General features: G+C 31.7%; 1 protein-coding gene across 7 annotated transcripts; it reads right to left on the reverse strand.

The window, feature by feature from the left end:
- Positions 1-2514: 2514 nt before the first annotated feature.
- On the reverse strand, positions 2515-11875 carry LOC106057066 (uncharacterized). Of its 7 annotated transcripts, XR_008776915.1 has the most exons (6): positions 11426-11660; positions 6987-7527; positions 6626-6863; positions 6132-6279; positions 5306-5453; positions 4729-4867 (listed from the first exon to the last, which is right to left on the reverse strand). XR_008776915.1 is itself a non-coding variant. In XM_056023582.1 (5 exons), exons 2-5 carry the CDS (start codon positions 7524-7526, stop codon positions 4696-4698), a joined length of 1098 nt encoding a protein of 365 aa, XP_055879557.1. In that variant the 5' UTR covers position 7527; positions 11766-11875; the 3' UTR covers positions 2515-4695. The 7 variants fall into 7 exon arrangements, 6 of the variants coding, with proteins under 6 accessions (XP_055879557.1, XP_055879556.1, XP_055879552.1 ...); XM_056023582.1 differs by lacking the exons at positions 6132-6279; positions 11426-11660 and adding an exon at positions 11766-11875 and having other exon boundaries at positions 2515-4867; XM_056023581.1 differs by lacking the exons at positions 6132-6279; positions 11426-11660 and adding an exon at positions 11712-11844 and having other exon boundaries at positions 2515-4867.
- Positions 11876-13455: the final 1580 nt, after the last annotated feature.

A 13455-nucleotide genomic window follows, 5' to 3' on the forward strand; every position in this document is an offset into this window, starting at 1 on the left:
TTGAGTTTGTCATTTAAAAAAAAAATTTTTTTTTTTTGTTTAAACTAGTTGTAGGATTAGACACAGTGTTAGTGTTAGTTGTAAAAGAGCTGTAGGCCTTCAACTTCTAGAATTATTAAAACACATTTTCCCGGTCACTTCCTTCCATTTCACCCCCTGGTCATTTCATCCCGTTATTTTCATCATCTGATCATTTTATCTAACAAATAGTAATTGTAAAAATCATGAAATGAGCAATATTTAATCTATTCATTTTTTATTTAAATGACAAAAAGAGTAACACATTAGATAATAAAATTGAAATTAAATGCCATTATAAACTTTAAAAATTTAACATGTATAAAAAAAATTATTATCCTGATATGGGTGAAGTCAGCCTTTTTAGAAAAATTTTTTTTTTTCAAGGCTTAAAATGATGTGCCCAATTTTAAGAAAGAGCAATGAAAAATAAAATAAAGTGAAACATGGTCGTACTTCCGCCACACCTTGGCCTTTGATGATAAGTTATCAGCGGCATGGTCATAATTATTCTAATCGCACTTCTATCTCAAATGATTTTCACTACTTCCACCAAACCTTGGCCTTTGATCATTACGTCATGCGCAGGATAATATTATATTACATCCCCCACATCCAATAGAAGCGCTATAGCTTAGTGCACACCCAGATTTACAATATATTATAAGAATTCTCATCAAGAATGCAAAGTGGAAGAGGAAACACTATAAATGCATTAGTAACATGTCAAAAAATATTAAAAAAGCATTCTACATAATCATATTTATATATTAGATGAATTGAGGGCTTAAAGTCAAAGCCTTAACAGCACAATTAAACAATAAAAAAAGGAAAATATTTAATTGGGGATGAAATGACCAGTCACCATTTTCCATATCAGTTTTTCATGGCCATCATACAATATTACACTTATTTTGTTTTTACTAGATCAATCTCAATTTAACAATATCTGATTCCATTACATCTTTCTTCTAAATATTTCAAAAATATTAGTATCTCAAATGTAATTAAGTATAAAAACAATTGCAGAGAGATAAATCTTTGCTGATTAATATGAACTTATCCGAACGGCTAATGCAGCTGGAAATATACAGAATATATCAAGCTCTAGGAATTTTTATAATTTCTTCAACATACTTTAAAAAAAAAAAAAATTTCCATCATTTTTTCTTTATTTTATCCATGGAAAAATTATCTAGAATCTAGATGATATTATCTGAAATTTAAAAATTTTACTGATCTATTAATTTTGTGTGTTGATTTAAATATGTAAAATACAATTTTTCCTTGCCATTTCATACAAAAAATATTTGTTTTAAATTATTTTATATAATAATTTTAGTGATTGTCAAATGAGTCATGCTGGACTGCACATTTTGTTACATCAAGAAGTCCTTAAAAAGATATCTTTGTAAACAAATAAGCGGGTTCAAGGAAAGATAAAGAATAATGCAATTGTATAGAAATATTTTGGGGGGTTTCTATCATTAGTCATTGAATAGTGGTTATCCACTGTTTTCTTATCTTATATAATACAGACGTTACTTCAAAAAAGAAGATGATTTAAGTCCTATGCGTCATGCATTTAGTCATGCATATTAACCAATGACTTAAATTCTGCCAAGTCACTGGTTTTCCTGGCTAGCTCAGGCAACCCATTCCATGCTCTAATAGCACTAGGGAAGAAGGAGTATTTGTACAAATTTGTCCTAGCATATGGGACGAGGAATGTGCCTTTATCTTTGTGTCTTTCAGAGTATTTTATTAAATTTTGTTTTTGTATTTGAAGATTATGGTTCAGTGTTTTATGTATGATTGCTACTTTACTTTTGAGCCTTCTGTCCTGACTGTTTGGTTAATGTCTTTTTCTAATAAGAATGTTTGTTGAAAGTTTAATGCAGCTTGGTGTAGTTGTGTAAGTTTACATTTATTCCAGAGTAAGATTTTTCTTTTGGGTTTTGTATTGCCTACTTCTTTTATCTGACTGTGTATTTTTATGATCTCATGGTCTGATAGACCAGGGATAATATCATAATCAACTACTAATCCAGGTCTGTTGGTTAAGAAGAGATCTTATGTGTTGTTTAATCTAGTTGGCTTTTTAATGATTTGATCTAAACTTAGGTTGTGTAAAGTTTCTATGAATAGCTCATTTATGTCCTTAAGGTTTTGGTGTTTATCTATGGTTAGTGTTTTCCAATTTATATCAGGTAGGTTGAAATCACCCATAATCCAAAAAACTGCATTGATAACCTTAAGTCAGTCAAGTTCTTTTACTACTTGTATAATTTATAGAAATGATTGCGTCCAGTAAATATTGCTCATCACTGGAGGATTTATTTCATAAGAATGACTTTGAAGATTTGTTTGAATGGTTTTCAACATAGATATGCACATTCGAATGATGTTTTTTTACATTACTTTGTGACAATAGTCGAATTGATTTTGTAAACAACAAAACACTTAGTAACATAATACTATTAACATCACTTCTGAGTTTATTATAAAATTTTTATTGCATTTTCTTTGATTGTGAATATGTTTAGTTAACAAGACACCATTAGTAAAAAAGAACTAAATTAGGATATAACAAAACAGATGAGATTAATCATATAATTAACAAGTGAAAAGCCCTTACGTAAACTCATCACCAAATTCTATTATTATATTATTGCTGTTGCATTTTCTATAAATGCACAAACATTTATAAATATTTAAATTGGCTGGTGTCACGCAAGGACTAAGATAAGCTAGATATATTAACTTGAAAAAAGATTTGCAGTCAAAAATTTTATTTATGTTAACTAAATACTAGTCTAGTTGTTTAAGTCAAGTAATAAAATAAACTGGTCAATAGTTCAAAATAAGTTTAGGCTCCCATTTATTTTCTAGACATTAAATAAACAACACTGTTAAAGCATTTTAATGCCATTTTTTTTTCAGTAATAGATTTAAAAAAAAATAAATGACAAATCACATAAAAAACATTCTTTACATAGTTACTATCAGAATACTTCAGAGGCCATTGAGATTGAACAAAAACTGCACTTAGTTACTATTTAAGAAAAATAGATGTTTGAATAAAAAGACAAAGGCTATGCATGTAAAAATCTCTTTTCCATCAATCAAACCTAAATTGAGAATATAAAGCTAAAGCTATAAATTAACAATTGTGAAATGAGATGTATTGGAAGAACAGCAGGTTAATATCAACATATGTACATGAAGAATGATATCCTGATGATTGGTATCATATCACTGATCAAATATAAGTTCCCCTTTCATTCATTGTGGTCTATAGGGCAGATGATGTAAAGGTCATCTGTTTCTGTGGCCCACAGTTAACAAGGGTGTCATGTGGCCAGCACAACGACAAACTGCCTTTACTTTTACCCAACTAATGTCAGGTACCCATTAGAGCTGGGTGAACTCGGAGGCGCCCAAAATTAAAAATCCACGTCTTAACCAGGATTTGAACCCGGGAAATTTGTTTTACAATTGTGTATTTACTTTACATAAGAGCAAACAAATTATATGATAGCCAACAAAAAAATTTAATGTAACATTTAATGCAATTAAGGATTTACAATTTATGATGATTGGTCATTAAGAACAATTAAGCAAACCTATTCAAACATATGAAATAACTTAGCAAGCAATGATTCACTGATAATGTAGGTTGTTATAGTTTTAGAATATTGGGCACAACCTTTCACAGCATCTTATACAGACTGGTATAGCCAATATGAGCCCACATGTCTTAACATTATCTGGTAAAACAACAACATGCCACATCTAGCTTAGGCTCAAGCCCAAACTTCAGGCCCATCACTAGCCAACAAGAGCAAACAAAATTCTGTATTTCTTTTTACTTCTAACACTTATATTAAGTATTTCACAGTATTTCTTGTATGTTTGGATTTTAGCAATCAACTATTAGACCACTTCTACAAGCTCAGGCTTAATGACAACACATGAATCAGTCAAAAATCTACCTATAGTTAATCAATTAGTCGTAATTAAGTAATTTTGTTTTCATATAGATTAATATAGAAAATGTACAAAGCTAAGGGGAGATAAATCATGGGTGGTAAACAATAATTGTATTGGCAAACAGTAAGGCCTAAGTTGACACACATAAGTTTAATGTTAGGGTCACATATCTTCTTTCTGATTGTTACCCTGTTTGAGTATCAATAGTGTTCAAAAATGATTGCAAAAGTTTAAGACTTAAAAGGGGAAAATAAAATTGTTTTTTTCTTCTTTGTAGTATGTTTAAATATAAGCATTGTTTGTTTTTTTTACATTTTTTAAAGTTACTATTTATTATTATTTTTGTAGTAGTATAATGTTTGGTCTGCATGCCAAAGAACTAGTCTTGTTCACTTTATCTTTGTGACATTAAACAGATATCAATTTCTTCTTTTTCTTATCAAATACAGACGTTCGGTCAATATCTCTGCTATTAGGATCTCACATAAACTTTATTTGGTATTTGCATTAGGCACTATAGTTTCAACTGTGTAATTTATCATCAGAAAAAACAATTCTAACACACAAGTATTTAAAATACTATTTTAAAAATATAAATGTATTATATAGATAAATGTATTATAATCTCATTTACATAAAATATCCTTATAACTGATATACAAATAAAATCTATTAAACTAATTGTCATTTGTTGTGCTTCAGAGCTTCACGTATGCTCAGTGAAGACAGTCTGTCTTTATTCTCTTTCACAAATGCCGTAACACTCATGGGATTAATCTTGTAGTATTCCCTTAGAGCCCAGCCAATAGCTTTCTGAATAAAAAATTCTTTGCTGTGCACTTGAGTCAAACAGTATCTGCAGCAAACAAAAAGTTGAAATAAATTATTAAATGATCAACATTATGATGTGATGAGAACTAGTGTCCCATATACTGCTAGGTCTTGAAAGGAAATAAATACAGGTAATTTCAGTTACCTTGCATAGATAATAACTAAACCTTTTAAAAATGGCTCTGATTCAGCAACAATAACAGTAAACTCAGGTGTTCCTCAAGGAGCAGTCTTAGACCCATTACAGTTTCTAATTTACATTAATAAATTATTAGCTGCACCAGGAAGGCTGCCTGGTTATATGGTACGCAATGGCCAAATTGCACACCAACATCCATTAAAGCATTAAACAAGTTGCCAGAATCAGCCAATACATTTGTGCATCTAGGTTAGCATATGAAATTGATTAGGATGTATCTTTTTTGAAGGAACATATTTGCACATTTCTTTTAAATGCACTTACTTAAAAAGACGAGCTTCATCAGTTCTGGCTTTAAAACTATTTTGATAAATGATGGATGTTCTACAAAGCCAGAAATTGTCATCTATATTCCATTTGTCCATAACAGGAAGCAGCTCATCTTGGCAGAGTTTCACCAAGGGACCAACAACTACAATTTTTTAAAAATATATAGAAAATAATTTCAAAAGAAAATAAGGTTTTAGTAAGAGAATGTTCAAATGCTATATACAAAATTAATGAGAATTTCATGTCTGTAAACACTATTACAAGCAAAAATGTAGATGTTTTTTTTTTTTCAGGTCCTACTTTGCCTATTCTTTGTCTCTTCTCATATTATTACAGAAGGCTACCAGGTAACAAAATGTCAACTACAAAACTCTTGAGTCAATGTATAGAAAGCAATCAAAAAATTAAAAAAAGCAATATGATGACCAAAACTTTGACTACCAACAGACATGACAACTCTAAAGAACTTGAAAAACAGTTGGTGGAGTAGATAATTGCTGCCTCAAAAGTATTACATGGGCAACCTATGGTGGAGCTGAGAGATAAAACTTTCCAGCTAGCAGAACTAACTGACAATGTTGATTTAAGTGAGGAGGATTCATGCAACACGTCTATCTCACACTCTCGCCCTAAAGCCCATCCTTTTCCAGAAGCAAGATTTTGTCAAGATGTCCGTTTGGACATGTGCTAGCAGAACTAATTAAACTTGGATTGAAAATCAGCTTGCTGAAGTTGATAGGACCTGGCATGTTATGGGAAAGTTTGCTCTCTTTTTTTTTTTTTTTCAAAGAAGTACAAAAGATGAAGGGAAATGTATTACCTGATCTTAGAAATGCTCAAAACAAGACATCTAGGCCTATGCCATTCTTCCAATTCCAGTGTTTTGTGTGTGTGTGTGTCTGACCTTTTTAGTTCATCCCATGTTGGATACCACGTCACAACTTCAACCCAACCACTTTTTTTTTGTTCTATAATTCAGAAAAAAAAAAATCTAAAATCTATTTCATTTGGACTATTTGTTGATTGTTGCAATGTGAAAAGTTTGGTGAGAATCTAAGGACTATTTGTTGATTGTTGCAATGTGAAAAGTGAAAAGTTTGGTGAGAATCTAAGAATTGTAAATGGGAGTAATCCATCAAAAATGTACAAAATTGTTTCCCTACTCTAAGCCCCAGCCTCACCCACTGTATGACATAGATTTGGTAGTTTTTGCACATAGTTCTAACCAAAAAGATAACAGCAAAAAATAAAATTTTTCAGAAGTGCCCTAAGAATCAAGGATTAAAAGGTGAATTATATTTAACAAACAATTACCTTTAACAGCCAGTGTGTCCACTGTATCCCACCAACTTTTATTGCCAGCAAGAAATGACTTTATAAATTCTAAAGTATTTAAAGCAGAAAATTCAGCCTCATTTTCAAAAATGTTTAGCATTTCCTTCTCAAGTATTTCAGTGGTAAAAAGCTGAAACTCTCTTTCTGGTGACTGCCATGTAAGGTTGACCAATGCTCGAATTTCAGAAGAGTTGAGCTTTTTTACCTCTGCCCACAGCTGAGATTTTAAAAATATCATTATTAGACTTTAAACAATTGACTTGTAGAACCTTTTTAAGTTTGGTAAAGAAAATAGTAAAAGTTATTTGACCTTCTGTGATAAATATCATACAGTTCTTACATCTTTATATAATGCTCTTCTTTCTGGAGCTTGGAGACCAAAAAATTCAAATTGATTTCGCATATATTTCGACATTGACAATGCCTTACTGGGATTTCTGTGAGAGTTAAATCTGTTGCTGAGGGTGTTGAAAATATACAATAAATTATGACTACTCTTATTCTCAGTGATGGTCTGTTCCATTATTGACTGATTTTTGTTGACTTCATTTTTAACATAATCATGTCGTAAGTCATTTTTTTTCAATGTTTTAGACGTAGGCCTATATGGTAAGACATCACTAGCCTTACATTTTAATTTAGTACCATCGGAATGCAATGAGCGTTTTCTTTTTTTCTGTTCTACTATCTCATTTGAGTTGTTTCTCTTTTGAGTGGTTTTTGGTTCAGTCTGTTTCGAAGCTACATCTAATCCTTTTTCAGTGTGTTTGCCCTGTTTCTGAACTTTTACTTTTGCATTGCTTACTACTCTGCAGATCTCCTTCTCGATAACTTTCTTAGCCCTAACTCTAAGACGTGAATCTGGTAATTTTGACATCATTCTGAAAGTTAGAGAAATTAAAAAAAAAAAAACTTAAGTTAAATAGACATATCTATTGGCTAGATCTAAATGGTATTGCTATTATTACTATATTAAGATTAGTGTAAACTTGATTCTAGATCTACAAAGTTATATAATCAGGCAATCTTATCTTATCTTATATAATACAGACGTTACTTCAAAAAAGAAGATGATTACGTCCTACGCGTCATGCATTTAGTCATGCATATTAACCAATGACTTAAATTCTGCCAAGTCACTGGTTTTCCTGGCTAGCTCAGGCAACCCATTCCATGCTCTAATAGCACTAGGGAAGAAGGAGTATTTGTACAAATTTGTCCTAGCATATGGGACGAGGAATGTGCCTTTATCTTTGTGTCTTTCAGAGTATTTTATTAAATTTTGTTTTTGTATTTGAAGATTATGGTTCAGTGTTTTATGTATTATTGCTACTTTACTTTTGAGCCTTCTGTCCTGAAGGCTTTCTAAATTTAGTGATTTTACTAAAGGTGTTACTCTAGTCAAATATGAATATTCGTTTGTTATGAATCGCACTGCTCTATTTTGTGTCTGTTCTAGTTTCTTAATGTTTTCTTGAGTTGAGGGGTCCCAAACAGAGGATGCATATTCTATTATTGGCCTAACCAAGGTTAAATAACATTTTAGTTTTATTTTCTTATTTGATTTATAGAAATTTCTTTTAATAAATCCTAATGCTTTGTTTGATTTTTTTGTAGTTTCATCAATATGTGGATTCCATGACAGTTTTTCATTTATTATAACACCTAGGTATTTTGCGTTTTTAGTCTGTGTTACTGGTTTGCCATGAATAAGATAAGTGGAATTAATTTGTTTTAGTTTTTTTGTTACTCTTAACAACTGACATTTTTCTGGGTGGAAAGACATGCTCCAATTTGATTCCCATTTCTGTAATTCATCTAATTCTCTTTGTAAAATATCTGTGTCTTGTGTTGTTTTTATTGTTCTATATATTATGCAATCGTCTGCAAATAATCTGACTTTTGTTCCTGAAGTAATGCAATTTGGTAAATCATTTATGTAAATTAAAAATAGTAGTGGACCCAAGACTATTCCTTGAGGTACACCTGAGTTTACTATTATCGGTGTTGATTTAGAACCATTTATTATTACAGTTTGTTCTCTCCCTATCAGAAAGTCTTTAATCCACTGATGCAGTGGACCATTAATGCCGAAATATTTTAATTTTTTAAGCAAGCTATGGTGGTGAACTTTGTCAAAAGCCTTAGAAAAATCTAGTAAGATAGCATCTATTTGTTCACTATTATCTAAACCTTTTGAAAAATCATCAATTAGTCCTATTAGTTGTGTTTCACATGATCTATATTTCCTAAAGCCATGTTGGTATGGTGTGAGGACATTATGTTTGTCTAAGTGGTTTATGATGTTGCTACATATTATGTGTTCTAGGATTTTACATGTGATGCTGGTAAGTGATACTGGTCTGTAGTTTCCTGGGTCAGATTTTTCTCCTTTTTTAAATAGGGGGGTGACATTAGCTTCTTTCCAGTCCTTTGGTACTCTGCCCTGGTTAAGTGAAGCCTGAAAGAGTATTTTGAACACTGGGGCTAGCTCATTACTTAGTTCTTTGAGTAATCTAGCTGGAATACCATCAGGTCCAGAAGCTTTATTTGGTTTGGTGTTGGCTAATAGTTTTTGAATTCCATTTTCTTGTACTACTATATCTTCTATGTTGTCTACTTGGTTCAAATTCAGTAATATGTCTTTGTCTCCTGGGGCTGAGAATGCTGATGCAAAGTATTTGTTTAGAATGTTTGCTTTAGTTTCATTATCATTATGTATTATGTTATGTTCATCTTTTAATGGCGCTACGCCTGTTGTTTCCATTTTCTTAGACTTAATGTATGACCATAGGTTTTTGTTGTTATCTTTAGATATTACATTGTTTATGTAATCACTCTGCAGCTGTCTGCTTACTTTTTGGGTTAAGTGTTTAATTTTTATATACTTTTTGTAAACTCTTTCTGCATTAGTTTCTTTAAATTTTCTATATAGGTTTTCCTTTTGTTTACAAAGCTTCTTTAGTCTATTATTAAACCAGCATTTATTTATTTTGTTTGATGTGTATTTAGTTGGTATATGATTTTCTATAATGCTTTTAAGATGGTTTTTAATGAAATTCCAGAGGTCATCGACTGGTTGGTTTGTTGAAAGTTTAATGCAGCTTGGTGTAGTTGTGTTAGGTTACATTTATTCCAGAGTAAGATTTTTCTTTTGGGTTTTGTATTGGCTACTGCTGCTGTATTTTTATGATCTCATGGTCTGATAGACCAGGGATAATATCATAATCAACTACTAATCCAGGTCTGTTGGTTAAGAAGAGATCTAATGTGTTGTTTAATCTAGTTGGCTTTTTAATGATTTGATCTAAACTTAGGTTGTGTAAAGTTTCTATGAAAAGCTCATTTATGTCCTTAAGGTTTTGGTGTTTATCTATGGTTAGTGTTTTCCAATTTATATCGGGTAGGTTGAAATCACCCATAATCCAAAAAACTGCATTTTTATTTGTCTCTTTAAGTGTAGTAATCTGATTACATAGTTCCTGCATGTATTCTAAACTAGAATTTGGTGGTCTGTAAATGCTGCCTATTATTAGGGATGTTGAGGTGGTATTAATTTTACAAAATGTTGATTCTATATTTTTTGAGTTAGGTAAGGTAATTTCTTCTGCTATAAGAGTGTTTTTTATTGCTAAAAGAACTCCTCCATGATTATCAGCCCTATCTTTTCTAAAAATTTCATAATTTTACTATTGAAAATTTCTGCATTATAAATTTCAGGATGTAGCCAAGTTTCTGTGCCTGCAATTATGTCTGGTTTCTCACATTCTAATAAAATTTCTAAGTCTGCTGTTTTGTTCCTAATGCTTTGAAAATTTATTACTAAGGTTTTAAGGTATTTTGGTGTTACTTCTTTAGTAGGTTTGTTTAGTGAGGCTGTTGTATTAATTTTAGTAGATTTAGGTTTAACAGGAGTGGATCTGGCTAGTGGTTGGTGAGTTTGGTTTGGGATGGTGTTTAGGATGTTGTATGGGTTAGAAGTGTCTGCATCAAAGGAATCAAACAGTCCTGATGTAAACTGAGGTAACCCACACGGTACACAGTGCCATGATGCATCTTTGTTGCCTAAGGCATAATACACAGGTGTATTCATATGGAGACATGATGCATGGTACCATTCATCGCAGGTGTCACATTGAATGGCTTTCTGTTTCATGGTGCATACTTTTTTGCAGATGTTGCATCTATCTTTAGATCTAGGCCCTGGATTTGACTCTACATCCCCTGCTATTAATATTAACAGTGATAGGTATTTATTTCTGCTGTGTCTGATTGAGAACTTCCATTTGTGATGGGTATAATCTTCTTTAGTGTTATGGATGTGTATGTTAGGTTATTTTTTAAGTTGCTTTGATCTAAAGTGTGATGATTGATTATGACTAATGTTTCCTTTTTAAGTTTAGTGTTGACTAAGGTAGATCTGGTTCTGTGTTCAGCTAGTGTGTATTTAGTAATTATTAGGATAAATAGCCAGAGCAATTTCATGATGACTGTTGTTGATTTTAGTTTTTAAAGGGGTCTAGTCTAAATCTAGTTTAAGGTTTACAATGCCTAATTTATGACTAAATCTAAATTGAAAGCTAATTTACAATGACAATTAAATCAAATGAAATGGTTTATTAAATTCAAAATATGGACCTAGTCTAGACGACCTAGACTAGATCTAGCTAGAATTCTAGGTCTAGATGTAATTCTAGATCAATATATTTACGTGTATATTAACTATATAGAATATTACTATTAGTTATTGTTAGTAGTATCAAGAAAATGCCTAGTCACATAGATCTATATATAACACAATATCTATGCCATAAACTTCTATTTTTAACCGACATCACACAAAACAAAATCTGTATTTTCAAAGGGAGATTATTGTGCACTGATTTGGGCTAGATCATATTTATTTATGTCTATGGGCTAGATCTAGAGCCTCGAAGCTATTCTAGAATCTAGACTGGGTCGTGGTCTGGATATCCTCTTTTTATCCCTATCCCTAACTGACTCTAACTTCACCCCTTGGCCCTTCTGTCTTAGATCTAGATCTAGTAAATTCTAGTACTCTTACTTTTAATAATTTAATTTTAAATTATTTTTTTTTTCGATGGATGCAAGTTTTTACATTTAAATAATGTGGGGAAAAAATCAACCATTCAATGGGAAAGTGTAAAAAAAATGATTTAAAAAAAAAATAGGGTCTAGCCAATCCAGTTTGGAAAAAAAAGGGTAATTCTGCAGGATTTAAAGGGGCAGCCATCTTTGTTACTATTTTGTTATGTTTATGTTCCAAAGAAATCCCAAGATAGTGTCTTAAAAAAAAAACAAGAATAAAATTACTAATGTGTTTTCAAAGCAATATGCTATTTTTTCTTTTAATTTTGACTTGGTGTCAATACAATAAAAAAGTTCTTATTGTTCTGTCTTCTTTTTAATTGTTAAATATTGTCTATATCTATTCTGAATGAATTAATCTGATTTTTATAAACCACTATTTAAGTATTTTTATCGTCCTTTATATATGTCTTTTGAAATGACCTCACTAAATGTATGGATCTTAAATTTAGATCTATAAATTTAGATCTAGATTCTAGATCTATAAATTTAGTTCTATAAATCCTATATATGTATAGATCTAATATGTTGTTATCTTTGTTGTTTTTTTAACAAATGTTTTTAAAATGTTTGTTTGTAAAATGTTTTACATGTTTCGGATGTTCCTTCAGAGTTGAAGATAGTTTACTTCCTAGTCCAAACCTCCCGCAGGACGACGGGAGATGGGAGCGGGCAGGATTTGAACCCTCGACCATCGATAAATCCGAACGACAGTCCAGCGCGCAAACCTCACGACCAGGCAGCCATCGTACTTTTTAATACTCATTTTCTATTAACTTGTTTTAAATGTAAATCTAAGCCTATTAAGAATTAAGGCTATTATGCTAAAAAAGGGGGAGTCTTGTGGGAGCGCTGTTACCTCCCCCATTGGGAGTCAAGCATTAATCTGTTTTGGTGTCTATTAGATTATGAGTCTAATTAATAGACTTATTAGGACTAGATTTAGATGATACCGGTATAGCTAGATTTAGCATATTTTTAGCTACAAAAATAAAAACAAACAAAAACCCAAATCCGAGAGAAAACCCAAGATATAGGATTACAGTCTAAACAATAAGAAAGATAGCTGCCCCTTGAACTCCTGCAACATAAGCTCTAAAAGGGGGGGGGGATGCTGCCAACTGCAAATCATTAATGAAAGAAAAATTATGTTGTTTTTTTTGCCAAAAATAGAATAAAAAATCTAAGAAATCTAAAAATTAAAAGTCTAGCTTTCTATAACAAGATTGCTTATATTGATTTATGTAAACATCGATCACATGTACCACATACTGACATAGGCCTACGCTGCAATACAGACTCCCATGTGTTACATAATTAATAATAGGCGCCTATATTAAAATTAATACATGATGATCATGAATGACATGAATGATGATGTAAAGTTGTAAACTGATAACTGATGTTCCTCAACTGGCTCAACCACGAATAGCTCTAACTTCAGTATCGGCCCGAGTGTCTCACTCTCAATCCAGTCACAGTAACATTCTCATTTGACTTTATTTGAGCTTTTCTTTTTTACCACGATGAAGTGTACGCAAAAGATGCCAGGAGAATGCTTTTGTGAAGATCTAGATCTAGCCGCAGCTTGTCCCCATGCCCATTAATCGTAGTGGCCTTGGCTAGCTTTAGTGCGGCGGTTCTCAACCTTTTAAGCTCGGCGACCCCTTTTTACTATCCCCCACTCTGCCGCGACCCCC

The sequence above is a fragment of the Biomphalaria glabrata genome, chromosome 3, assembly GCF_947242115.1.
Source record: "Biomphalaria glabrata chromosome 3, xgBioGlab47.1, whole genome shotgun sequence".
In the NCBI taxonomy this organism is placed as follows: Eukaryota; Metazoa; Mollusca; class Gastropoda; family Planorbidae; genus Biomphalaria; species Biomphalaria glabrata.